At 36.2% G+C, this 27,595-nt stretch overlaps 1 protein-coding gene and 1 long non-coding RNA gene across 8 annotated transcripts in view; both read right to left on the bottom strand.

Annotated features, from left to right (window-relative positions):
* Window positions 1–27,595, bottom strand: part of spag9a (sperm associated antigen 9a) — a 99,272-nt gene that overhangs the window by 39,721 nt on the left and 31,956 nt on the right. For 4 of the 7 annotated variants that reach the window (XM_065252961.2, XM_065252958.2, XM_065252959.2 and 1 more), the window contains 14 exons: window positions 25,275–25,427; window positions 25,031–25,193; window positions 24,704–24,925; window positions 23,630–23,816; window positions 23,433–23,555; window positions 20,503–20,583; window positions 20,243–20,310; window positions 20,011–20,159; window positions 19,740–19,911; window positions 17,772–17,885; window positions 17,274–17,306; window positions 14,860–15,039; window positions 14,260–14,373; window positions 10,763–12,604 (listed from right to left, as the gene is read on the bottom strand). In XM_065252961.2, coding sequence (XP_065109033.1) covers window positions 12,471–12,604; window positions 14,260–14,373; window positions 14,860–15,039; window positions 17,274–17,306; window positions 17,772–17,885; window positions 19,740–19,911; window positions 20,011–20,159; window positions 20,243–20,310; window positions 20,503–20,583; window positions 23,433–23,555; window positions 23,630–23,816; window positions 24,704–24,925; window positions 25,031–25,193; window positions 25,275–25,427 — 1,893 coding nt within the window. In that variant the 3' untranslated portion in view covers window positions 10,763–12,470. Of the gene's footprint in view, window positions 1–10,762; window positions 12,605–14,259; window positions 14,374–14,859; window positions 15,040–17,273; window positions 17,307–17,771; window positions 17,886–19,739; window positions 19,912–20,010; window positions 20,160–20,242; window positions 20,311–20,502; window positions 20,584–23,432; window positions 23,556–23,629; window positions 23,817–24,703; window positions 24,926–25,030; window positions 25,194–25,274; window positions 25,428–27,595 lie in introns of those variants that run through there. The other 3 variants (XM_065252963.2, XM_065252960.2, XR_010527074.2) reach the window with 2 other exon arrangements.
* LOC135768342 (uncharacterized) lies at window positions 231–5,630 on the bottom strand. Its single transcript, XR_010542136.2, has 3 exons — window positions 5,430–5,630; window positions 1,119–1,225; window positions 231–1,030 (listed from the first exon to the last, which is right to left on the bottom strand). It is a non-coding gene; the product is annotated as an uncharacterized lncRNA (long non-coding RNA).

Here is a 27,595-nt window from a genome sequence, read left to right on the forward strand (position 1 = left end):
CACACCACCCATATTCATACTACATATATGTACTGTTTTAATTGTCAAAAAAATCTACTTTTGTGAAAGCGTTTTTATTGTTGTGTAGGTCTATATGTTGTTTTCTCCATAAAATTGGAGTTTTCAAAAAAATGAATACTGCAAATGTGCAGTTCGCGTATGCATTATGAAACCAGACTTAACAGTGTGTCTGAAACTGCTGAATGTAGCATCTATTTACATATATATCTATGGTCTGAGATGGTGGGAAAGAATGGAGGTGGGGACCAATGCATATTCTTTTTTATGGTTCTAGCTGTGCAATTGAGTAGAAGCAGAGACTAATTTGCATATTATTCATAGATCCACGTATACTAAATAAGGCAAGGGAGTTACATTCAAGCTGTTTTAAAGCATGAAGAAGTTATTGTCACAAGACAAAACTTTTACATATGTTTTTATGATGCTCAAAAATGAATTTTAAGTTATTAAATTACAGAGGGACTTTAATCTTATTCAATATGTAACGTCACAGTTTGTGATTTGGGATGAAGGGCTGTTTAAACATTTTCAGAATAACAAAGTTATATAATATTGTATACATTTGTATGTTACTATCTGCTATGCTATTTTTGTCAGCCTTTATGGACTCTACACAAACATACATGCATTAAGCAATATGATAGTGTTTAACTTAGCAATTTGATTTCTGATAACCTATTACAAAACATAGCAACTGAACCTACCAGTTACATCCTTTATATGCATGCTTTGAAAGCATGCTCAGTTTACACGGTAGCAAAAGTGAGGTTGCCAGGTATTTGTTAATAGGCAAACAAAATCCGCCCATACGCGTTCTAGTGTTTACTGCTATCCTGTACACGTTTCTGCCACCATCACAAACAGAATTGATTAAACCTAAAACAGGTGAAAGTACATTTAAAGTTGTACCAGCCCAGGCACTTTCTGACAACTGCTTGTCCAGCAGAAACTTTTTCACAAGACTTCTCATGTTTTATTCAGAGCCACCTTAAAAAACACCCAGCACTGTCTGCTGATAACACAAAAACTTTTAGAAACACAATCCAGATTTTTATACCACCACCGACACACATCTTGAATCATGGTGAAATTTATACCTTGCTTGCCTCTGTCCTAAGGGGTCTGATTTCATCAGCCGTCAAACGCCAGCATTTCATTTTGTTGTCTGATTATGGACCAGCATTCAAAGTCACTCCACAGATGTCTGTAAGAGACACAAGAGATGGAAAAAATTACAGTTTTCTTCCTTATAATGGGCAGCCTTGGGCAAAATAACACATCTGTTAGCTGTCAAATCAAACACAAAACCCCCCAAAAATAAAACCACACCAGTGTAGTATTCCTAGTGTGTGCAGTGTCTAGTTTTTAAAAGCACAATTTTTGTTTTTATTTCGGTCATTGCAACCAATTTCAAATAAAAGAAAATGGGTTAATAAGCACTAATAAGAGAGCAGCTCAGAATATTATGGGTGAAATTGCGAAATGAATCACTATGAGCTAAATTGCCAGCTAATTTTAAGGCTACATTATGTAAATTTGTTTGATACTGTATATAATGAGGACAAACCAAGCTTAACGTTGTCCCGAAGAGACCCATTTTCCTAAATGAACATTTTGGACTTTTAAACTGCACACTATAGGTTTTGTATAAAATAAACATAAATACCATTACACTTTCAGTGGATGTCTATAAGGCAAATTCTGGAGGGTTTAAAAGCAAAATTGTGAAGTTTGTATTTTTGTTAAAGTATTTACTTTCAGTCCCTCCAGAAAAACGTGATTATGCGATCGCATGATTCAATGCATAATCAGCATATTTATGCGAGGCCCCATTTTTTAAATACGCCGCACTTTCACCGCATTAATTGCAGATTTCTGCTCGCAAAATGTGGGGCTTGCACAATTTCATGATCCCTGCATTTTTGTGGCAAAAAGTCACATATATCTTAGCAGAAAGTTAAAACATTTTGCATTTACTTTGCACATGCGCAGCCATGTCCCCTGTTGTCATGGGAATGTTAGGAAGTGACGTTATTACGCGCATGAACATCAATGAAAAGCTGCAAACAGTTTTTGCAAGTTCCCGCAATTTCATTGCATAAAATTGCATAAATATCCCGCATATTCCATCGCATTTTTTAGGAAAACATGCCGCAAGATCAAGGATTTTTGCCTGCAACAATCACAAAAAAAATCTAGTACTGTACTATATTTCTTCTGTATAAAAATGCATTATTTATACTTAAAAGTGTCTATATTGACCTATTGTCCTTTTGCATAGTGGATTACTGTTTAGTTACCGGTTAAAATTTCGTTTATGTATATTTTAGCATTTATCCAATGCCTTGCCCCACTGTGCTTTACTTTAAATGCTTTCATATCCAAGCAAGCAATATCCGTCTAGATTAACTATAGACCTGATATAGTCTGGCCATAAGTAACCCACTTCTAGCCCAAATAAGCTTAAATTTGGTTACTTGTGACATGTATGAGCACAGTCAACAGTGATTACAAGGTGTTTGATTTCATTTATTTCTGGGCTATGGTTAGACGTCTATAATTTTCACTGACAGCCCAAATTTTGCCTTGTTTTAGCTTAGACATCCGGGGTGTATTTTTGGACGGCTATTAGACATGCAAAATTGTTTGCTGGGGTTAGCCAATACGCTGTCAATAGAGCTTAACATCTAAACATAATGACAACATATAAACTTAAATCTGGAATGATGCTTCAACAAAACAGTAAACTATTGTTGACCGAAAGACTTTTGGCATATCTAGTCTTCAATTAACTGTGTGAGATCTTGTCACATAGACTTAGAGGCGCTGTCACGGCCAGTGGCGTGTTTACCATTTTGGGGGCCCTAAGCAAAGTCCAAGGACCTGGGGCCCCCCATGCCCCAACATTAAGAAAAAAATTCTTGGTTTAAAAATACAAATTGTGCCCATTGTCTTATTCAAATGAATAAAGAATCATTATCTGTCAAAAACATAAAGGTCTTGGTTTTACCGCAGTGGTTTCCAAACTTTTTCCAAAAGGCCTCCCTTTTGTACAGAAAAATATTTTTAAGCCTATCTCAGATATATCCTTTGCTGGCAAATTCCTTATAGGATGTATTTAAAATGATGTAATTAATACAGTACTGCAACTTCAGTGTGTGATCTTAAAAAAAATAAATAAGAAAAAAGCGGATTGCTTACCAAACAGACTTTTTATAACTCTGCAATCATTAAATAAAAAATCATTAAATAAGTTAACCGCTTGTGGACAGTAGGGGGCCCCCCAAGCCCGTGGGGCCCCAAGCAATTGCGTGGTTTGCGTGGTGGGTAAACACGCCACTGGTCACGGCTGTCGGGAGACCCGGATCATTATTTCTCATAGCCTTTATGAGTCACAGAGTTTTTTTTAAACTCTGACCAATCAGAGGTAAGCATTGCGAGAATCTCTCGCACTTCGGTTACGCCGTGTGTTTGGCTGCTGTCCAGGGTGCTGAAACCACACGGGTGTTGAAAGCCAGAACAATGCTGACGTATACACGGAAAGATTTCCCAGATACAAAATAGCAACTGAAAAGTAAGAACATGCCCCGTGAAGGGTTAAAGAGATCACGACCTAAACTAGTTTGACATATAAGTATGAAACGAGGCAGACTTCCAAGTAGCTGGGATATTTTGAACACATGGTTGGGTCAAAAAGGGACAAACCTAACCGCTGGTTTATAATTGAACATATACAGGGATTGATTCAGTCAAATATAAGTTCATTTAACCCAAGAGTTGGGTTTGTCCTTTTTTGACCCAACCCTTGGATGGAAAATAACCAAGTGTAACAATTAGCCAACTTCTGGCATTCTTTGTTGAAAAATGTTTGGTCAGCAACAACTCTTAACACATAATAACTGCAAATAAGCATTTTTTTGTTGTTGTTGCTGTTCAGCTGGGAGCGATCTGTCATTACCACCCGCGTTTATTATCCCTTGTCACATTATCACATTGCACACGAAGGACAATATAAAATGTGCAAACAGTTGAGGATTGTCTTTAGCAGCAATGGTCAGTACGTGATGGCTATATTAGTTTTGAAGGACTAATAAGCCATGTGTCTGCATGCCTATGAGAGACGATCATGGCAGCTTTTCCAGCATACACACACAGCCTCTAGCCTACTCGCTATGTAAAATTCAAAGCAGGTGAGCAACAGTGCCCACACTAAACTTGTTTACCCAGCTTGTGACGCACATCAGAGTGAGTGAGCGAGCGAGCGAGAGTAAGTGAGAGAGCAGGCTTGTGCTGATGAAAGGAGGAGGAGACAAATGGGAATACAGAGAGATAGAGAAACTGTGAAAGCCAAAACAGTGATCCATGAAACAGGATCTGTGGAGCACAGGTGGAAATGTAAGGTGATAAATGAAATGCAGTATGCACACCTGTCTCTCATAAACAAACCAAAGTCAAAGTGAAATCAAAACCGTGCCTGTTTACTTCCTTTACACTTGCTCTTACTGTGCATTTGTGCACGCTATTAGGATAGTTAGCTTAAAGCCATTCCAACTTTTAACTTTTCTGAGTAAACACTATTTTTCACGATTCAATCAGTTTCCCACGGACAAAGTATTTACAGCTACATTGATGTCATGTACTCAGAAATGTATAGCATTGCAAAACTAAATTTTTTTTAGATACTTTGTAGTCATGCAAGTAGAGCTAAAACAGTTTGCTAAGCTTGCTTTGTAACGACAAATGTCAAATTAGCAATAATCTGACATTGAGCTGATAAAGCATTTTGCAATTTCTTCCTGTTACGCTGTTTCTGCCAAAGTCTGTCATTGTTTTATAATTGCTATCCACGGTTCTCTTACTGGTCGAGTCCTGAAAGATCTGTGAGACGTGTTGTGTCACTAACACCATTTCTAGCGGATGGCATCCCTTGTACTTAGAATAGCTCTAACATGGAGTAGCGCTAGGGATTAAATTGTGCACGAGTTGTTACTTTACCTCTTAAAGATAGAAAGGCAGACAGACAGACAGACAGGGGCCATAAAATGTAAAACTGTATTTACCTAGACATAGGTGAATGATAAGAGTTCTGTACATGGTAATGACATATCATGAGCCTCAAACATGATTGTTTCCTTCTTCTTATGTAAACCTCATGCATGCAAAAGACCGCTGGATAACAGGCCAATCTCAACATAACACCAACTGTGACATTACAGGTCGCGATGTGCGCCCCCAAACGTTAAATTACACATTGAAATAAGTACAATGTTGTTACAATGCTAAAAACAAAGTTGTGACTGAGTTAGTGCTATATGCTAGTTAATGATATATATGCTATAGGCTGAAGATCTACTATTGATGTTACAGTTACGTTTTGTTGGTCCATACTGAAAAAAACACAAACTTACCACTCAGAAATGTTCTCCAAGCAATTAATTATTCCTCAAATTCATTATCTTCATCGGATACAGGCTCATACATAAGGTCTGTTTACACACACACAGAGCTACTGGGGTGAATTCCAGAAATCTTAAACTTTCGGTTGATAACCTAAAACCTGCTTACCCTGATCATGTCGGTTCTGCGGGCACCTGATAAGAGTTAGTTAAATCAACCTAATACGGTGGTAACCTGGAGTTAATGCGCGCGCGCACACTGGGAATACATTTTCAATTTTAAACATGCCTGGGTGTCCAGATTTAGAAGGTGTCCAGCATCAGAATTTTTAAAAAGCCCTTGAGGCTAATTTTTTTGCACATATAAGATTAAGGTCTGAACTTACTATAACCATTATTTTTAGAGGATTTAAAAAATATTTCCTATAGAATTATTTACATTTCTTTAGATTATCATTATCAAAAATTATCATTACCGCAACATGATATTACATTAAATATATGCATTTACAAACTCATGTTTCGGTAATGAGAACTAAAAAGTTGTTTAGGTACTATGACAAACACAATTTCAACTTTTATCTGGAGAGAAAAAATAAGAACTGCTTACCTGGTAGCCATCTTGAGTGTCACAGTCAATTATGTCCCTTCCAACAATTTTTTTTTAATGTTAGTTCCTTGAAGGCTTAAACAATGATTGAAAATTGTTGCGGAGGATGAGAAAATTGGTCTTGGACACATTTATATTCCTTATTATTGTCTCTACATTTACCAATGATCACCAAGTACCACATGTTTCTTTACTGTAAATGTTTATAGTATAACATGCACTGAAGCTTTTTATTTTTAAGATTTTTTTAATTATAAATATTTTCATGTCAAAGAACCCAAATACAGACACATTGCGGTACTGACAATTTTCCCCTTAAAATGTCATTTGAAATAATGGCCAAAATTGTACATGAAGAGATGTTTGTAACTGTATGCTTCTTATTTTGATAGAATTTACTTTTTTTATCAAAATGTTTCATGACACCTCATAAGTCTAATTTTGCGTGAATCCCCTGGGTATGTCACATAACCAGCTTTCTGGAATACCCCCTAAAGGAGCCGCTATGTGAAACAGCCAATCAGAGCAGAGCTTAACATTATTATTCATGACTCTTTCAAATAAGGTATTTACAGACCATTTCATTCTTAAGGCAAATCCTAGTGTTGTAAACTGACATGTTAAACCATCTCTGGATATTTTTGCACTTAATAAAGCCACGAGCCTTCTATGTAGGTTCTAGAATTTTTTTACATTATTTCAATGCATTCTTTGGCACCTTTAAGTAACTTCTGTGTACTTTTGACCTATCAAAATCATGCACCGTATCTGCTTGGAGTCTAACATCCCCTGGCAGGTTTGTTATAAAGGCTGTCTGATGTGCTCTTGTTCTAGTTTTGTGCTCTGCGAACCCCTCAGTGGTTATAAGCGCTGTTCTTTACGCCTTTCCCCAGAGACTGTCAGGATAAATTTAGGGACGCCTTTGTGAGCTGAGCACAAAAACATGCTGAGTGCGTGCGTACACACACACACACACACACACACACACACACACACTTACTTTGGTACCTCTAACTTTGGAGGACTGTAGTGCGGTGCAGGGATATAAAAGTCTGAATCATTACAGTCCACAGAGACCTGATAAATTACAAACACATCAATAAGCGGAAAGGTCAATGGACGGACAGTAATGAGAGGTTGAGCAGACAAACTAACTGACTACGAATTCACATTCACTTCATTAACAAATTGCTGAAAGTAAAGAAAACCTAATAGAGTTTGGGTTATTGCTCAGATGTTCCCTTTCATAGCAAAGAGAGACTCACTTGGACTTCATCTCGGACTTCATCTTCATTGTCCTTTGGAGAAATAAAAGCACATCCAAATGAGACATCAACATGAAAATTGTGGACCCTGGACCACAAAACCAGTCATAAGGATTCATTTATTTTAGTTAAGATTTATACATGCATAAATAAGCTGAATAAATAAGCTTAAGAAAATATGAGGGTGCAAAAATCAAAATATTGGTTTAAAAATTGTCTAAATAAAGTCCTTAGCAACTGGGTGATTCTCTCGAAATCAGACTTATGAGGTGTCATGAAACATTTTGATAAAAAGTAAATGCTATCGAAATAAGAAGTTACAAACATCTCTTCATGTACTATTTTGCACATGATTTTAAATTATATCATACAAACCAATTTTGTTGTTTTTTCCACATTTAAGGGGAATTTTCATTACCGCAATGTGTCCATGACTGGATTTGGGTTCTTTGACATTGAATATTTATAATAAAAAAATCTAAAAAAATAAAAAGCTTCAGTGCATGTTATACTATAAACATTTACAGTAAAAAAACATGTGGTATTTGGTGATCATTGGTAAATGTAGAGACAATAATAAGGAATATAAATGTGTCCAAGACCAATTTTCTCATCCTCCGCAACAATTTTCAATCATTGTTTAAGCCCTCAAGAAGCTAAAATTTCAAAAAAAAAAAAATTGAATTTTGTATATTTTGAAATATTTTTTTAAATCTTCTAAAAATAAAAAAAATAGCTTCAAGGGCTTTTTAAAACTTCTGATGCTGGACACCTTCTAAATCTTGATTTCGTGAGAATCACCCAACTGCATCCACTCACAAAAATAAAGTTTTGATATAAATATGGTAGGAAATGTACTAAATATCTTCATTGAACATGATCTTTACATAATATTCCAATGATTTAAGACATAAAAGAAAAATCTATCATTTTGACCCATACAATCCCTTACGAAAATTAACCATGGTTTTACTACAGTTAAAACCAAAAAACCATGGTTACTGTAGTAAAACCATAGTAACTACAAAATAACCATGGTTTTGACAATCATGGTTTTCAAAAACCATATAAACCATAGTTAGTGTAGTAAAACCATGGTTTTGCTGATAGTAATCAATACACCAAAAAACCATGGTTACTACACTTTTACCACAATATAACCATGGTTAATTTTCGTAAGGGATGTATTTTTGGCTATTGCTACGTATGACTGCTTTTGTGATGCAGGGTCCCTTACAGTATAAGTACACAGCTTCATAATTAATGTGGCGAACATTGAACAGACAGTTTCAGAATGGTTATCATAAAAAATCTGAGCATGGAAAAACGACTGTGATGTTTAAAAATTCATTGCCATATGGGTGTCTTCTCATAACATCCTAAAAAATCAGCTTGCATTTAAATCAGCACACATGTAATTGTTGTTATCCTCTGATAAAAAGGAATCATATGTAAGATTTTCTATAGTAAGAACAGGTGCACAGGACGATAATAAACACTGGTGCTGTTGTATTGTGTACATACAGAGATCATGATTCACCAAAAGAGACCTTCACGCTTCACACACGTGCACAAATCCTGGCCAAACACACTTACACCGCACCTAAATATACATCACAGAGAAGCATAAGGTCAATAGCAGCGGCTCTATGTATAGATCACTGTCCTGAGGGGCTGGAGAGGAAGGACGTCCCCCTCGTGATACTGGAGAAACTTTAGTCATGTGACTCACAATGGGGCAACCCTGACATTGTTTGTACAATGAAAGAGAGGGCATTTGAAATGGAAATTTTAAAAATAAGCATATGGGCTCCAAAATATCCCTAAATTATTAAAATATCTTAAATGTATATCAAAGTTTAAGATTGATGTAGATAGCAGAAATACTAATGAAACACAGAGACTGATGCTTTCTTTTTACCAAAAAGAATGTGAAACTTACTGTGTATGTTGGTTATATAATTTTAAGTTTAAAAAAATATATTTTTAAAATGACTTTACAAACTTAAAGCATTAACATATCGCATATCACACAGCATTTTTCTTCAGTGTCATTGTGCAGTCCTACACGCATACAAACTTTGCATTTAATGATACTGAGTGTAATATTGTAGTAACTGTCGTGCAATACCACAAACTGTTAGCAAAGCAGCTAACGCCTGCGTAAAAATGCTGAATGTCATCAGATGACGTCATGTGCTAATAAGCATTCATGAAACCATTTACGCATCTATTTGCATTATGTTTAGTGTCGGCACTTTACATCTGTTTTGCCTCTTTCCTACTCTCTGTACTCACGTGCTGACAGCTGAATAAAGGCAGTAAAGTAGTTCAAATGTACATATTGTCTGGTTCTGTTGTAATTAAAATCAAGAAGCTGAGGTTTGGCAATAGTGTATCGTTAGATTTAAAATAAATAAATGTGTTACAAGTCTCTAAAGAGTCGCTAAATCCAGGGCCAAAGTTTGCAACACTGCCATTGCGAGACAACACTGTAATTAAATGTACTGTGGCAGTTTGTTACCAGACGCTAATATTCATATTTTGATATACATCAACAGTAATTAGATGTAACATAAAAGTGAGAAATGAAAAATTTACACCAAATCAATGAATGATTTTTTTGAACTTACGATGTGACTTTACTTAATTACGTACGAGCGTGGGCGAAAATAGAGAAGAAAATGTGGGCGATAACGAACCAGCGTATAATTCATTTTCTGATGTATATACTTCGTGTCTGTGTGGTTTACAAAAAATGAAAAGAGAGAGCGTTTGAGCGCCACGAGCAACTAAAATCGGTGAAAGCAGCTGTCGCTCTTACGTAATCTCCGCAGCTTAGGTAGTTTTGCGCATGCTCTTTGAGCTGCACGTGTCCAGTGTGTCGAGGCAGGTGAGCGAAAACAGTGCAGTGCCGCCACCTGCTGCCGAAAACTTAGTATGTTTACAGTCTGATGACAGCTATCAAGTACCCCATCATCTTATTTCACCTTAACATGTCAATAACCAAAAGCATAATTACACATGCACGTGAAAATAATTATACTTCCTACATAAAAATAAATAAAGATATATTAATACTCAACTGAGGTATCTATAATGGAGGTCTTCATTGAATGCTTAAATTTGTCTGTTCCTCACACAATGTTTTTAAAGACTTTTGGATCCGTGACCAGTGAAAGTGACCATTTGGACTATTTTAATTAACTTTTTTGGTGCTTTTTGTTATTGTATTTGTTATGTAAAGAAATTACATTTTACAACTATTCATTCAAACATTCTTCATAACCATTTGCTAGTTCGCTTTTGTTATGTAGGCGACTTAAAATTAAAAGCAAATTAACAACAGAAAGCTTGTGTTTTGTGATAATGTTTCACGTTATTTGCTTTAAAATTTCAGCCTCAAACCAATCTGAAAACAAGTGCATGAATATCCACAGCATATCTGAGAAATAAACAACAAAGAAATAGAATTTCCAATGAAATTGAGTTTAATACTTTTAAAAATAAGGCTATGATGCAGTTTTAGCAAACCTTTGACAAAAAACACAGTTATGACAAGCTGTGACACACACACACACACACACACACATACAGTACAGTAAGATTTGAAGGATATTGTGACTAAAACACAAACGCACGCACGCGCCCCCGTCAACACACACATTCATCCATTCACACAAATGCAATAGTTGTACAATACATGGACACACACACATGCACTCTGATATGCACACACAATCAACCACCCCAAAATAGGGCGATCAACAGAAACCGAAATAAACAAACAAACAAACAAACAAACAAACTGCAGTTTACTAAAAAACATGCATAGCTTTACACAATAAATGTGTTGATGATCTAGAGTTTATGTGTCATAAAATAATACTCTTAACAATATTAATGAATTCTTTTAAAATAAAAAACACAAGATTATAATTAGTAAAAGGTGTCGGATTTATACTAAACAATATTGTCTTGTTAACAGACATGTATAAAGTTACATTCTGAACCACAGTTCATTTTCATTTCATAAAATAAATACTTGAATGGTAACAACCATATAAAATTCCCTTTAATGTGTCAGAATAAAAAAAATCCCCTGTCTACTAATAAAAATTCAAATGTTGCATTTGATATCAAGGTACAGATAAAAGTGTCTCACAGAACAGATACAAAATAAGAGGAAATCTCTAGTTAACTATTGACTAAAATTAATTAAAATTACATACACACTTAAACCCAGAACTGGTAAACATACAATACAGACAAAACCAACATTAACTGGAATGCTGAAGCAAAACAAATATTTAACACAAAGAATATAGAAATAATTTATTATACAATCCCTGTCATTTTATTAATATTATTTAGTCCATCATTTCTTCGCTTAACAGTATAACTGTAACATCAAAACCCTCAGCAATGTGAAATATACAGTACAGCTAGGCTGTTTAGTTTCTATCCGACCTATTTGTTTCATCCTTTGGTAAAAGGGCATACAATCTCAGTTGAAATAAACACATCATATCTGCGGTTTGTTGTGAAGTCTGTCTACAGTATGTTGGTAAAGGTTTTTAAAGTGCCAGCGAGCTCTAGCATAAGGAAAGCCCGATGAAGAGCTCCAGGACTCCATGTAGGAATGATACAGGACTTGTGTGCATGCAAGAAATTATGCTGACCAGCACAAGATCTACACCATACAGATAGCAAAAATAGCTCTCTGGGTTTCTATATACATAAACTACACAGTGCTACCACCGCTGTAGTGCACAAACACACTTTATCGCTCCACAAAAAAAAAAAAATATTCTATACAATAATTATATTCTTGGCCAAGCAAAAACTGCTGTAAACTGTTAACTGTTAAACTCTAAACTGTTCGCTTTCACATGATTTTTAAGACCTTTTAACACACAAACTGGAATTATTTGTGTGTCATTTGTTTGTTCCTTCATTTCGATACTGATTTCTGTTCACTAAGCGTTTTATGTATAAATGCATGAACAATTAAATAAACATTAAACACAAATATTAAATAACTAAGTTTAATGTATGTATTGAAAATGACTGTTAATACTGTCTGTAATAGTAATAATACTAAGAAAAGTGTTTCGTAAAATAATAAGCCCATGTGGGGTTGATCTAGATGCAGAAAGCTCTGCTGTGATTGGTCAGTCACTCGCTGCCTAATGCAACCTGCCAGACTATGACATAACTGCGCTCGGGTTTGGCAGGGGCAGATTGAAGTTTCAAAGTGGGTTCAACAGAGTCCTCATCTTCATCTCGCCCCAAACCACCATCCTCATCCCCTGAGAAAGAGAGAAGGTAAAGGAGGTAAATATTTCTCCGGGCAGGTTTATTTGAAGGTTGCTACTGGTTATTGAACACCCATTTAGGAAACATGTGTGAGGGTTTTGAACTAGGTGTTTGATACCAACATGCATATATACAAAACACATGGAGAAAATATACAAGGGGAGTTTTTTTGCCAAAAAAGCTTGCATGTGCTGCAGGGTTTTGCAACGAAAGAAAGTCAAATTTGTTAAACACCAATGACATGAGTAATGTGGCATTTGTGAAATTAGGACGGTTTCAATAACCATTTCATTGGCATTAAAGTGAAATTGCTGAACATAAACAAAAAAGCCTGATGAAAAGCTCACACTGCAAGAAATGCCTTTCTTACTTAGTATTTTTGTCTTTTTTTCAGTAAAAATATCAAAAAATTCTTAAATCAAGATGCTTTTTCTTGATGAGCAAAAAATGAAAATTAGTGTATACTGCAAAAAATCATTTTCAAGAAAAAAAAAGTCTTAGTATTTTTGTCTTGTTTTCAGTGAAAATATCTAAAAATTCTTAAACGAAGATGCTTTTTCTTAATAAGCAAAATGACCCAAGAAAATAACACTAAATTCAAGAAAAATTCAAGAAAAATGTGCTTACCCCATTGGCAGATTGTTTTGCTTGTTTTATGCACAAAATCACTTAAATTTGATATTTTTGGTCTAAAAACTAGACTTATTTTCTTGGGTCGTTTTGCTCATCAAGAAAAAGCATCTTAATGGAAGAATTTTTTGATATTTTTACTGAAAACAAGACAAAAATACTAAGAATATTTTTTCTTGAAAATCATTTTTTGCAGTGTAGTTTTTAAACAAAAAATATACAATTTAAGTGAATGTGTGCTTAAAACAAGCAAAAATATCTGCCAATGGGGTGAGAAAAAATATCTTAAAATAAGTTCAAGGCAGGGTGCATGATTTTTGAAAAATACTTTGAAAAAGGGAGTCGGGCCGAGGGGGGGGGGGTGTCTACTACCGACATCGTTGCCTGGGTTGGGTAGGTGTGGGGCGGGTCTATCAAATGAAGGTCCAGATTCTATTGGGGTAGGGGCGTGTTTGTTTAGGTGATTTAAAATGTCAACATTGGCTTTCAGAGATTGAACACTTAATTCAAGAAAAATGATCTGTGTTTAAGCACACATTCACTTGAATTTTTTATTTTTGTCTAAAAAGTAGACTTATTTTCTTATAGACTTATTTTGCTCATCAAGAAAATCCATCTTGGTTTGGAAAAAAAATATATTTTTATACTGAAAACAAGACAAAAATACTAAGTAAGAAAGGCATTTTTTGCAGTGCACTTACAAGAAAATACGTCAGATGCACTTAACTCTTCATAATTCATATGAATAATACAAGAATACATTTTAAATAAATACATGTGATTCACAGGTATTTTAAAAGAGCTGTGAAATAATATAATTATTGTTTTATCACCCACATGACCTTGATAACATCAGCAGTCGTCTTTTACAAAAGATCATGAAAACCAAACATTTCCTTTTTTTAAGTTATATGAATCATTCAATTAATTTAGTTTTCATTATATCTTGCAGAATACATTGCATAACTTGCACTTTTAGAGATTGACTTGTGTGTTGTTACTCTTAATGAGGTCTTACCGATTCTGAAATCGATGTATCCCTCTCCTCCGCTCATGATCAGCATGTTCTTGCCATCTGGACTTTCTGCAGAGTTTTCATGAACACCTTCAGATCCTGGTACAATAACTTGACCTGAAGCAGAACATACACAATATAACAACTGTTCATTCCAAAGTTATTATACAAAACATATAAAAACTGTTGAAGAAACATCCATCATATACAAAATCAAAAATTTGGCAAAAAAATCTGATTTTTTTCTTGAATTTAGTGTTTAAGAAAAATGTTCAAAAGGTTTTGCTTCAAATGCCATTATTTTTTAAAGCAATTTTTTTATAATAATTTTACAAACTCACCATTAGGTTGCCCCTAATATGCATATAATATGAGGACCAAAGACAGTAGTCAAAAAAATTTGAACACCACCTGGCTTTTTCTAAAATGTCACTACAAGTAACAAAATAGTAAAACCAAAGGCATCTGTAAACAAATTATATTAAAGATTTTCTTGTGAACTAACTTCACTGTTCTGAGCCATTTTTGCAATGACTTTTGAGATGTCCCAGCACCTTAAAACCACCACAGGTGTACATCTACAAATGTATGGACATGTCATACCTGGAACTGTTGCGAAGAATTTAACAGCGTCTCTGTGGCCGTGGAAACAGAGCTGAGCGTGTGCCATGGAGCAGTATGGTACATATGAGCCCGTCACTGCGGCAGCCATGGTTTCATCACCGTACACGCGAACCGCCCCGCCTGGACGACAAGCAATCGCCCCCACAGTTTTCTGAGATGCTGCCCAAAAATAAAAACATGTTTAACCACAGGTGACTAAAGCAAAAATGCTGACATTTTTTAACACGCAGGTTTCCCACATCTTCCATTTCCAGTCCACACCCCTTTAAAGGACAACACCACCGGTTTTCAATATTTTACTATGTTCTTACCTCAACTTAGACAAATGAATACATACCTATCTTTATTCAATGCGTGCCGTTAATCTTTGCACAGCGCAATAGTGAATGTGTTAGCATTTAGCCTTCCTTAGGATCCAAACAGGGATAGTTTGCAGCACTTTGGCCTCTGGCGCAGTAACATCATAGCTCAAACCTTGAATAGGTTAAACATGGAAGTATTTGGTGGCTTCTAAATTCATCCCTGTTTGGATCCTAAGGAAGGCTAAATGCTAACACATTCACTATTGCGCTGTGCAAAGATTAACTGCACGCATTGAATAAAGATAGGTATGTATTATTTGTCTAAGTTGAGGTAAGAACATAGTAAAATATTAAAAAACTGTGGTGTTTTCCTTTAAGTTTTCATTCCAGTTCCAATTTCCTTTTCTGTCATGATTATCAGACAAATAAATTTAATTTTATAGAAAAGTTTTGGCCCAAAACCGCTAATGTAAATTCTTCATGAACTACTAGGCTGTGTTATGTATCGGTCCTATGTTCATATCTTTAATTTTGAAGATCTTGTTTGTCTCTAGTAGTGATGATCGCTTTTGAAACACTGCGTCATGAGGCTTCGAAACATTTACGAATCTTTAGTTTCGACTCATTGGTTCGGAGCAGGTTTCAAAATGTCAAAGTCAAGTGATTTTAGCAAACAAGGCTTCATAACATTCATAACGAAATGTTTCGAAAATCTGATGATTCACCACTAGGAGTTGATCACAGTGACTAATATGATTAGGTGAACTCGGGTCAGTTTTATTATGCAAGTTTATAAAACATTCATCCTTCTGACTAATAACAAAACCATTTTGTCTACTTTTCGTTTATAGACAGATTTAATGACAAACGTGCATAATTAAAAGAATATAATTATAATTAATACTAATAATTAAATTAAATTAATAATATAATTTAAACTAAAAACACAGAATACACTTTTAATTAATTAAGTTTCTTAAAAACATATTTAAAAAAAAGTCTTGCTATTATTTTGTAAAAAGTGTCAAATGTTTAGACTTATCTTGTTGCTTTTACACTATTTTGACCAGCAGATGTTGCCAGTGTGTGTGGTGTTACAAACCCTTCGAAAAAAACTGAATCAATTTGCGAAGCAATTGGTTCAATTGATTCAAGGCTTTGAAAAGCTTTGTTTCTCCCTTTACTAATCTCTAGTTTTCCTGTTCACTGATGTGTCATGTTCCCATTAGTTCACTTGTCTTATGTGTCATGTTCTCATTGGTCCCCTGTCCCAATATAAGCCCTTGTGTACCATTGTTGGTTATTGAATGTAGTTGCTGTGTGTTTGTTCTTGTTCACAGTCTTCATGGTTCATATTTAGGATTTTTACTCATGTTTTGGAAGTCTTTTATCTGCATTTAGATCCCATGCTTTTTGTACAGCACATTACAGGCTGAAAAAATGAAAATATATCGGTGCATCCCTTATTTTTTGCTAAACTAAAAAAAAGTATATTAGCCACAGACTATTCATTAATTTTGACCCTGTCTGTAATATCCAGGCTAAAGTCTCATAATCTAATCATGAGATAAGTAGCACCAAAGTAGTCACAGCCATAAAAATGACAAAAATAAGGAGTGTGTGCTTGTTGCCATAAATAGCAGATTTCAAGATCTATAAAATTTTAATTCATTCTACAAAATGAATTGTTAAATACTAAAGTAATTTTTTTATGTAAATGACTTGGCTGGGTTTTCACAGACTGGGTCACAACTTTATTAATATCCATGCTTGGAGGGAATACTGAATAAAAACACTTACAGCGTCTTTTTGGAGCAAAACAAACTGTTAGCAAATTGGAAGCAGGAATGTCTAGTTGCAAACTTGCAGGGATGCTAATATTAAAGTAAATTCTGGTTAGCTGCATAATGACCCAAAAAGATAAAGAGTGAGACGGAGAGAAGTAGATGAAGCAAAGAGAAACTGAAATTAAGGAACTCGCACATAAAATATTGAACAAAGCTTAGCAAGATGCAGACGGAGACAAACAAACACAGTAAGCGGGTTTCCTCTGAGAATTATCCCGCTGTCAATCTCTTGTTTCCCACTCACCCCTCTGACCTAGAAATCCACATTGACCTTCAGCTGTGAAAAGAAAAGATGAAAAAAACACAAAAGAATAATAATGGAGACAGGAGGAAAGAAAGAGAGAGAGAGAGAGAGAGAGAGAGAGAGAGAGAGAGAGAGAGAGAGAGAGAGATGTCTGAAGAGATTGTCCTACTGCCACCTTTCCCAATTCCTACAAAATTATTGCTGCATTATACAAGGGCGCAGGAAGAGGTTTTAGGTTAGGGGTGCTGTGCGTATAACAGTAACCAGCTATGACGTCACCAAGGTCCGGAGCACTGTAAATCTTTTAATAATCAGACATTGGTTGGTGGAGCATGTAAATAGCATTGCCAACAAGGGACGCTATTTGCACTTAGTGTAAATAGACACTGTGAATGTAATCAGTATAAAAAATCCTGTGAAATTAGTAGGGTCAGCACCCCTACATCTTGCGCCCCTGACATTATGCGAATGTAGTATATGTTTGTGATATTGGCTTACCGTCTGATAGTGGAATAGAGATGATGACACCATTTCCTGTTCCAACCCACAGCCGATTACACGAAACCATCAGAGCCGTGATCCTCACGAAGGAGAAGCCAAGTTTTCCTGTACCTGCACAACGGAGACATTCACATTTCCATTAATTTCTACCTCTATTATTCACTCTTTCCCCAAAAACATTTGCATAAAAAATGTGTTCCTGAAGAGTTTTAATGGTTATCTGTAATACTGCGATTATCCACTAGATGGTGCACTTACCCAATTTATTAATAAAACCTGAAGCAAAAAATTATTAATTTATTTTAAACTCTGTGTATGTTTTGATCTTCATTCTGAATCTGATGTCTAACAAAATTCCTTCACAAAAATGCAACTATTTCAGCTTTTTGCTAAAAAATTAATTTGTTTTGAAGAAAAATACACATATTTAACTCTTTCACCGCCAGCGTTTTTTGAAAAAGTTGCCAGCCAGCGCCAGCGTTTTTCATGATTTTCACCAAAGTTTAATGCCTTCCAGAAAATGTTCTTCTTTAAATATATAAACATACAATATACCAAATGAAAGAACAGACCCTCTGCTTTCAAACAAAAAAAAGGCTGATGCGTTCTTCCAGCCGCTGTCCGCTAAATAATCGATTTCTGAATGCGAATGAATGAATCTCATATGAGGCTCCTTTTTCAACTAGAAGATCAATATTGTTTTTCACTTGCGACAAATCAACGAATTATCCGTGCATTTTTATGGAACTATGCTTTAGGAGATATCAATCTTTACTCTCCTCCCTCCTTACATCGCAATTGGAGATCGATACATCTTGACTGGGAAGAAAGCGGCGAGCGGACGCCAAACCATCCAAAGTCAGTTGTTCAAAACCTTCTTTTTAGTTAACTCTCTGTTCACAAACAATGTTCTCAATGCTCGAGTTCACATGTAGAGACACAGGCGATAATTCGAGCAAAATATCATGTTGTGTTGAGCCTTCTTAGTGTTGTTAAAATAGCGATTTTGATGCTCACAACATATTGAAGGCATAGCTTCTAGTTCTTTTGCGACCACTTCAGGTCCTCAAAATGGTGGAAGACAAGTGAGTGACATCAGCTGATATCCATGTATAGAGCAATTTACGTTTGCAATTTATTTAATTTGTATATAATAATATAATATGTAGTGTACAATAGGTTCTGAATTTCTCCAAAATGCATATAAAAACCCAGATAATTATTGTTAAACTGTCTGATATACTGTAAAGAGAAGAGTGACGGTAAAAAATTCTGGGTTGTTCAAAAAATGTCCATATTTGACTTAAATAAAAAACAAGAAACCAGGGAAAATCTGAGAAACAACCTAGCATGGGTTAATTTGAGGCAAAGATATTGGATTTGAAAAGATATAACGCTCCTATTAATATGAATAGGGGACAGTGCAACGCTCAATATGGCGCTCTGGTGACAGAAGTCCCGCCTTCCAGTTAAAAGATCCAATCATCAATCAATAAAGACTGACGATTCTCTGTAGGAGGCACTTTGTACAGATTTGCCTGTTTGCATGTCATCAGCTAAAATAGCTTTAAATAAATGTTATCTTAAGAAACAAAAGTTATGATGACAGTTGATATTAGGTTAAATTATTTCTCAGAAATATGTTGTTTAATTGTGATTTTAGCACATGATTTTGGAGATAAATGTCTTCCCCCATTCAAGTAGAAAGGACATTAGTCTTGCATGACTGAAATAACTGCATGGATGCCCTAAAGGGACTTTTTGTTTGAAACACATGGTAGGGTTTGGCCATATTTGAACATAAACAACATCTATGCCTTTGGCAGACGCTTTGATCCAAAGCGACTTACAACGGTGAAGAAAACAATAAAGTGATTCATCTTAGGATGGCAATAATATGAGAAGTGCTATACAAATATATATGAGCCTTAGAAAGACATTATTCACAGCCTGCATTATCCTCACCCAACATTTTGCTGACATAGGGCTCAATGTCAACATCCTGGAGATGTTGGAAGGTATGGGCGTGAAACAGGCGAAGGGTGGAGTCAAGCCGGATAGACACCCAAATACCATCACCGACCCAAGCCAGCTGCCGCACCTGACTCTCCTTACGCGGGTGAGCGTCGAAAGACCTCTGTTGCACACGTACACAATAATTAAATACGGCACACCTTTATATTACTAATCAGTCACATTGTCAAAAAAAAAAAAAATGAATGAATGAATGGCACACCTCTATTTTCATAGCTCTGGGTTGAATCACATAAATCTTGTTTCTGTAGCCGCACCAAACTTTATCATGCACCACAGTCATGCAGCGTATCGAGTGATGTGGCCGACCGAGGTCTAATAGATGATAGTTGGTCAAATCCCATTGGCTGTCTGTAAAACAAAAGAAAGATTGCTTCACACAACTAAACGGTAAGTGGGTTTGTTTAAAATATAAAAAACGGACGATGACTTACCAGGACCTCTATGGAAGGCGGCCAGCGTCCCATCGGCTAAAGCCACCAAAACACGACCTTTCACATGTCTGTCCAGATGAACAACATATCAGTATCACAACACTATATAACCATTTACGGCCTTTCTTTTCATATACATTAAGTAGCCGGTGCATATCAGTGCAATATATTACCTACTTTATGAAACAATATTGCAAAACAAACTTAAAGTTGATCATTGATAGCTGCTTGCTTAAATATAATATATAAATGCCACTTACACTATATTTAAGATGGAATCCTTCAGTTTAACAGCATGAAGACATTTCCTCCAGCGAGCAACAGACGAGTGCACGTACAAACTAGACATGAAGCAATCAAAAAGAGCGATGTTATAAATACATGTTTATTCTGAAATAATGAAATACTTCATCAAGCTCTGATGTAATGTATAGTCTCTTAGAAGATACTTTATTACAAATTATTACAAGGCTCGTTGGAATGCTTGATTCTGATTGGCTTTTTGGTTTGTTATTCCCAGATAACTACCGCTTAAAACTAATAACACAAGGTAGCACGAATTCTGCAAATCATTTTGACAGGTACAGTTTAATATTACACAGAAATTTCACTTTTCTTTAACATTACAAATGATTAAATCAAATGTGATATTTGACCGTCTTGTTTTATCAGGGCCGTTTCTAGCCATTTAGGCAAAATCCATTTTGGCACCCCCCAAACAAGATCATACAATGTCTTATTACATACAAATAACACAAATCATGAAAAAACCATTTGATTATATCTAAAATGCGTTAAATTCAACAAAGCAGTTAAATAAAACATTTACAATTATTTTCATTTTCTATTAAAGATTTATACGGGATAAGGAATTTTGTGTGCTTTTACTAAACTAATTATTAAATCTTATCAGACTAAAGTCAGTGAAATAGTAGTCAAAATGTATATGCGCTCTTTGGCGCCCCTGCCACTGGTGGCGCCCTAGGCGACCGCCTTGTTTGCCTATGCCTAGAAACGGCCTGTATCTTATCTTAAAACCAAATGTAAACGGGTTTTCCTCGCTTAAGTTCTGTATTCGTTAAAAATTTGCAAATAAAATATTTCAACTCAATATCTAATGGGTGGTTAAATAGTATTTCATGCATTCTGACTTATTAACACAGTTATAGAGTTGTTTCCCCATGCTAAAGTAGGCAAAGTGTCAAAAAAGCAGTTGGGCGTGTTACAGAGTATTTCTGTGCCGAATGCACTTCGCCAGGGTTAGTACAAGAAAGTTTTTTTTTTTCGATTATGGGTCCAGCTGACATTTCAAGGGTTTCTATTAGGGATGGGCATTTTCTAATATTCGATCTGCAATAATAATTCAAATAAAAAAATTGCTATTCGAATGTTTGTTTTTAATGTGCCACCGAAGGGTTACGACTTATTTAATGCCTTTTCACTTCATCTATACTGTCTTTTACAGACTTTAATGTAAAATATACATGTACATTTATTTGTATGTATTTCTGATTGTTTGGCAATTCAGATTGCAGACGAATTTAAGTATTTAGTTTTAACTACGGGTTGTCCGTTTTGGCTACCGGCTCACGTGTTATTTAGACGTACTGAATTCAAACAGTACTGAATTCGTACTAAAGACCGACTTAAAACTATTTGTCTCAGACTTCGCTCCGCGCGGGTTTTAACACCATTTTTCTGTGAGCTATTTTTTTAAAAGAATTATAAAAATATCTATTTTTAACAATGCTTTCAACTTAAAAATACATACATATTTCCTAATTATAAGCCTTTTGTGAAATTGTGACAAAATGAAAAATACAAAACACGTATGTTTTAATTAACGTAATTTAAATAAACGAATATTCTAATATTCGTTCTTTACGAGCTTATATATTCGAATATTAAATTACTGGAAAATGCCTATCCCTAGTTTCTATACGTATCACTTCTTTTTATGGGGACTTCACCCGAAAAACCATGCCCACCCGTCAATCAGCAGGAGACGCTAGAACTTACAAACATCACATCATGTGACAGCTTTGTTTAATTTCAAAACTCAACAATGGCATGAAAGAAGAAGTGTGTTTTTGGATGTAAGGAGAAGAAAGTCAGCCTTATGGAAACAATGGATATAGTTTATTATCCGGGGTAGCAGTGGAGTTTTGCGTGTGTGTTTGATGCGCTGGATTTCATTGAAAAGTCCCAACCAGTTGTATGCTGTAAGTCTTCTGTCTTATGTTGAAAATAGGCGCGTGCATATTATATAAATGACACAAACATGTAGTGAATCATATGTTAAACAGTGTTGTATAGTGTTGCATGACTCGTACTCGCTCCTACAGTGGTAGTAACTCCTCATTCTTAATTTTTTCGTACGTTATCAGAAAGATTCGGTAAAGCTAATCTTTCTTTTATAAATCTGATTAAACTAAAGACTCTTTGGAGATATAAAGGATGTAATACTTGTCAGGACTCTGCCTTGAAGTCTTATGTATATTTGTATTTTGTCATGGTGGCAGAGTTCTGGCAGTCCCTGGCCTTGTGTGGAGGTTCATGCCTTGTTTTTGTGTTTGTCATGTGCCTCCGGTGTCTTGTCCTGTGACCCCGCCCCCTCGTTATCCTGCTTATTAGTAATCATTGGTTTTCTCCCATCACCTGTTCCCGCTCGTTATCTTGTTTGCTTTCTTCTATTTAATGTCAGTGTATCTTTAGTTCTGGGCAGGTTCATTGTGTTCTGTATCTTGTTACATGTTCTAGTCAAGTCTGGCAATCTAGTAGAAGTTAATTGTTTCATGTTTCATGTCGTGTACCCCCTCGTAGGTCTTTGTTTTGTTAGTGTTTAAAATAAAATGTTTTCTGTTTTCCCCTGACATCGTTGCGTTTGGGTTCATCTGTCCAGCATACCCTCACAATACTACTCTATAGGTACTCCAGATTAACATCAGAAATGCAGAAATAGCGTGTGTTACGTGAGCTTTAATGTTTCTTACCTTACTCATGAAGTAAATAGCCGTGTAATACAGGCAGGTGGTTGTTATCGTGATATACACCCTTTCAGTGTGATACAAGACCCTATGCTTCACCTCGAATCCTGATTACACTGTCAGTGCTTATTTCTGCGATAACAACAGGCTTCCTATACATTATCCCTTACTTATTTCCCAGTGCTGTGCAATTGCTTTCTTACCAGCCATTCTGAGCTCCCATCCACATGGTGGGCAGAGCGCTACTCATCCGCTGGGTCTCCTCCGATGCCAGACCCATCTGTCCGCCTGCAGACGCCGCTTCACCCCTCTCCTGATCCGATTCTCTGTAATAGGATTACATTTTTGGGGGAATTCCATCATAATTTGTTTAAAATAAGATACAGGTCCAGAAGTTTACCTCTGGTTATCAGCGCTTGTGGAGCCTCCAGACGATTCAGTTCCCAGTGGATCTGTGAAGACGTGCTCTGTGTAGATTCCCGGCTGACTGTTGTCCTGACCCGGGCTGTCCTGGTCTTCTTCAGTGGCCTCCATGGCTTCCTCCGCTGCAGGAACCCCATCTTCGCTGGAAGCTCGAGAGAGATCCACTACAAATAGGAAATGAGAGAAAGGAGGTTGTGGGTTTGATTTCCAGGGAACAAATGTGTAATTTAAAGGTAGTTTAACAAAATATCCAATTGGCATGGTGTGAAAAAACACATGTGACACCTAGTCATGAGACATGCAAGAATCAATAAGAATCAATATTATCAACATGCCACCATATTTTTAAATAAAAGCACTGGTTGTGGCTAGAAGGGATAAAGCAACCACTGAAATGTTGTGAAATCTCGCGCTATTTAATCCTAATCCTGACCCTAAACCCAAAATTTCATGAGATTTAGGCCGTAGCTATATCCTATCTAGCCCGAACCGCTGTTTTCATTCAATCCTACCTCCAAACTTAAACCCAACATTTCACAAGATTTAGGCCGTAGCTGTAACCCTTCTAGCAAAACCAAGTGCACTGGGTTGTTTTTGTATTGTATACATTTATATGCAATGCAAGAATCATTAAATAAATTCAAAATATGAAGTTTTCACTCACAAACATATTATTTCGCTTCAGATGAAATATGTAAGTCCTTATTTGTAAGTCGCTTTGGATAAAAGCATCTGCTAAATGTAAATATATGACGCTGTCTATGAAATCCAGGCTAAACAATGCTTATCCAGGCATTACAAAACTAAAAAGCCAGGATATTATTTATTATAACTCTGATTGTGTTCGTTTTTTTGACTCGTATGTGTACACAGACGTTCGATGCATGCGCATTGTGCCAAAATCTCCTGGGCTACATACTACATTTCCCTTTAAGGCGCATGCGTGACCTACACGTACACATAATCTTGACATACATTTAGAAAAAAGGCTCTGATGTCCGGTCTAAAACATTAAGCTACAATATATCTATTCTTATTCAAAACTTCTCACCACTGCCTTTGATGGGACTGTGTTCGGCTGACTGATCATTGGCAGCCACGCTGCCCGTATGAGATCCTGCGCTGGACTCCTCAGCACTGCCGCCAACCGCTGATACGTCACTCAACACGCCCTCGCTACCCTGAGAGCTGGTACTGGCTAATAAGATATCTGGCCCCGCCTCCATGTCCTGAGGAATCTCTTCCCCTGCGGGATAATCTGTCTCCAGGACTCCTAAAAGAAAATGACATTAGAATGCCTAAATCTATCTATCTACAGCATCATTATAATGTAAATAAATGTACAGTACAGTAAGAGGGAAGTGAATGACTGACTGACCTGGTACACTGGCGATACACAGCACACATGAGTTACAGACGTAAAAACTATCGATCAGGTCCGAGGGCTGCGTCACATCCATGATCATCACTTTAGTGGAGGAGTGAGCACTCGTACAGATCCAAACCCGACTGGACATCTCCACTTGCTCCCGGTCCTGCTCCTGTCAAAACACATACATCATCACCCATGCATGGTCTCTTATTCTCAGATAGACTCTGGGTGACATCAGGGAAAATCTCACTTTTTGCTGCTGCTCTGTCTGATCCAGGCTGCTCTGAGATCCTTTTCTCTGTTTGGAGGTCTCGGTCTCAGTCGCCGACACCTCACTGGAAGCACCAGAGCCTCCATCACACAGCCGTCCACCTGAGACGTTCACTCCAGCTGCACACAACAACTACACAGAGAACATCGGTTAAAGGGATAGATAACTCAAAATTGAAATTGTGTCATCATTTACTCACCCTAATGTTGTTACAAACCTGTATAAATTTCTTTGTTCTGATGAACACGAAGGAAGATATTTTGTAACCAAACCGATCAGAGGCCCCATTGGCTTCCATAGTAGGAAAAAATATTGTGGAAGTGAATGGGTCTTATGAATGGTTTGTTCACAAACATTCCTCAAAATATCTTCTTTTGTGTTCATCAGAACAAAGAAATTAAAATACAGGTTTGTAACAACATGAGAGGGAGAAAATGATGGGAAAATTTTCATTTCAAGAGGATTTTATTCTCCACAAAAATATGTGTGACCCTGCCTCTGAAAACTCAACTAAAATCTTTTTTTGTGATTTACTCTTTTCTACATAAAATTATCCTACATAATGTTAAGAAAATAACCTTGATATATTTAATATCGACTGTACAGTGTGTATTTAAGGACATCCTCAGACCTCAGCATCAGTACTCGGGTATCAGATAAAACGGCATCGCGCCTCAGACTTTTTTTACTGAACCAAAAACATGGTCAGGACTAAATTCTCGCAGATTGGGCAAAATGGCCTTAGACTAAACGGCATCAGACGAAATGGCATCAGGTCTCGCAAAACAAGGCATCAGACAAAACGGCCTCAGACAGAAAAGCATCAGATGAAACTTACCGGAGATCAATAAAGACTTATGAGGGCACTTTTGTTTCTTTAACTGTGTATTTAATTGTAGCCTTGACATAAATTGTTGTTGTTGTTCCTTTTCTCACTCAACTCTGTATAACAACGGTGAGAATGTCCTAAAATGAGTAAAATCATATCAAAGATTGAAATCAGTGAATGAAATAAAACTTTGATGATCCTAATCTTATTATTCGATTATGAGAATTTTTACAGACAGGGTCACATTTGGTAAGTTTAGTCATCATAACTCAGCTCAAAAGTCAATTTAGCTTTAGTTGTTTGTCCTGACAGGTCAGTGCTGGTCTAGCAAGTGAACCATCATAGCCAAAAACAGCTGGTTCACCAAAATCTAAATCATAAAGCCTTCATATACTTCATAAATCAAGTTTGTTTTTAAATTAATATCAAAGTACTTAAAGGGGTAGTTCGCCCAAAAATTTAAATTACCACATAATTTACTCGCCCTCAAGCCATCCTCGATGTACATTAAATAATTATCTCTTTTCAGATGAACACAATCTGAGTTATGTTAGAAAATGTCCTTCCAAGCTTTATAATGGTGGTAAATGGTGATTCTGACTTGAAGCCCAAAAAAAGTCCATGCATCGTTCACGGACGCAAATCACACAGCTTCAGAGGGTTAATAAAGACCTTCTGAGGGCAATCAATATGATTTTGTAAAAAAAAATCAATATTTAAAACTTTACAAACTAAAATAACTAGCTTCCGGTAATGACTGACGTGTGTTCACGAGAGCGGGCATTTGATGTAGAATGTAGAGAACGAGGCGTAATGGTCCAGTGATGAGAGAGCAAAATAAATGCCTGTCTGGAAATAGAAATCTAAAATGGCAATTCAAAATTTTTGGGGGGGCTTCTAATCTGAAGCACCATTTACTACCATTATAAAGCTTGGAATAGCCAGGACAATCTTTAATATAACTCAGATTGTGTTTGTCTGAAAAAAGATAATGATGTACATCAAGGATGGCTTGAGGGTGAGTAAATCATGAGGTCATTTTTTCACGTTTTGGGTAAACTATCCCTTTCCATTTTCTTTCTTTACTCTTTACACCATTCCAGCATCTATATCTATATTCATGGTAAAAAAAAAACACTTAGTTATTCCATACAAGTTCCATACACAGGTTGGGAGAGGGGCCATTTGGTATCTCCAATTTGCCTAACTTGCATGTTTTTGGCCTGTGGGAGGAAACCGGAGTACCTGGAGTAAACCCACGCTGACACAGGGAGAACATGCAAACTCCACACAGAAAGGCCACCTGACCTAGCCGGGGCTCGAACTGGGGACCTTATTGCTGTGAGGCTGAGCCAGCCCATTTTAGGAAGCTTTTTGATGGGTCCGAATTGCTGACCATTACCATATTTTTGATATGTTGCCAATTTCAGGCTGTTCATACTTTATCTTTCCTTACTAAATCACATTATTT

Source organism: Paramisgurnus dabryanus, chromosome 3, assembly GCF_030506205.2.
Source record: "Paramisgurnus dabryanus chromosome 3, PD_genome_1.1, whole genome shotgun sequence".
In the NCBI taxonomy this organism is placed as follows: Eukaryota; Metazoa; Chordata; class Actinopteri; order Cypriniformes; family Cobitidae; genus Paramisgurnus; species Paramisgurnus dabryanus.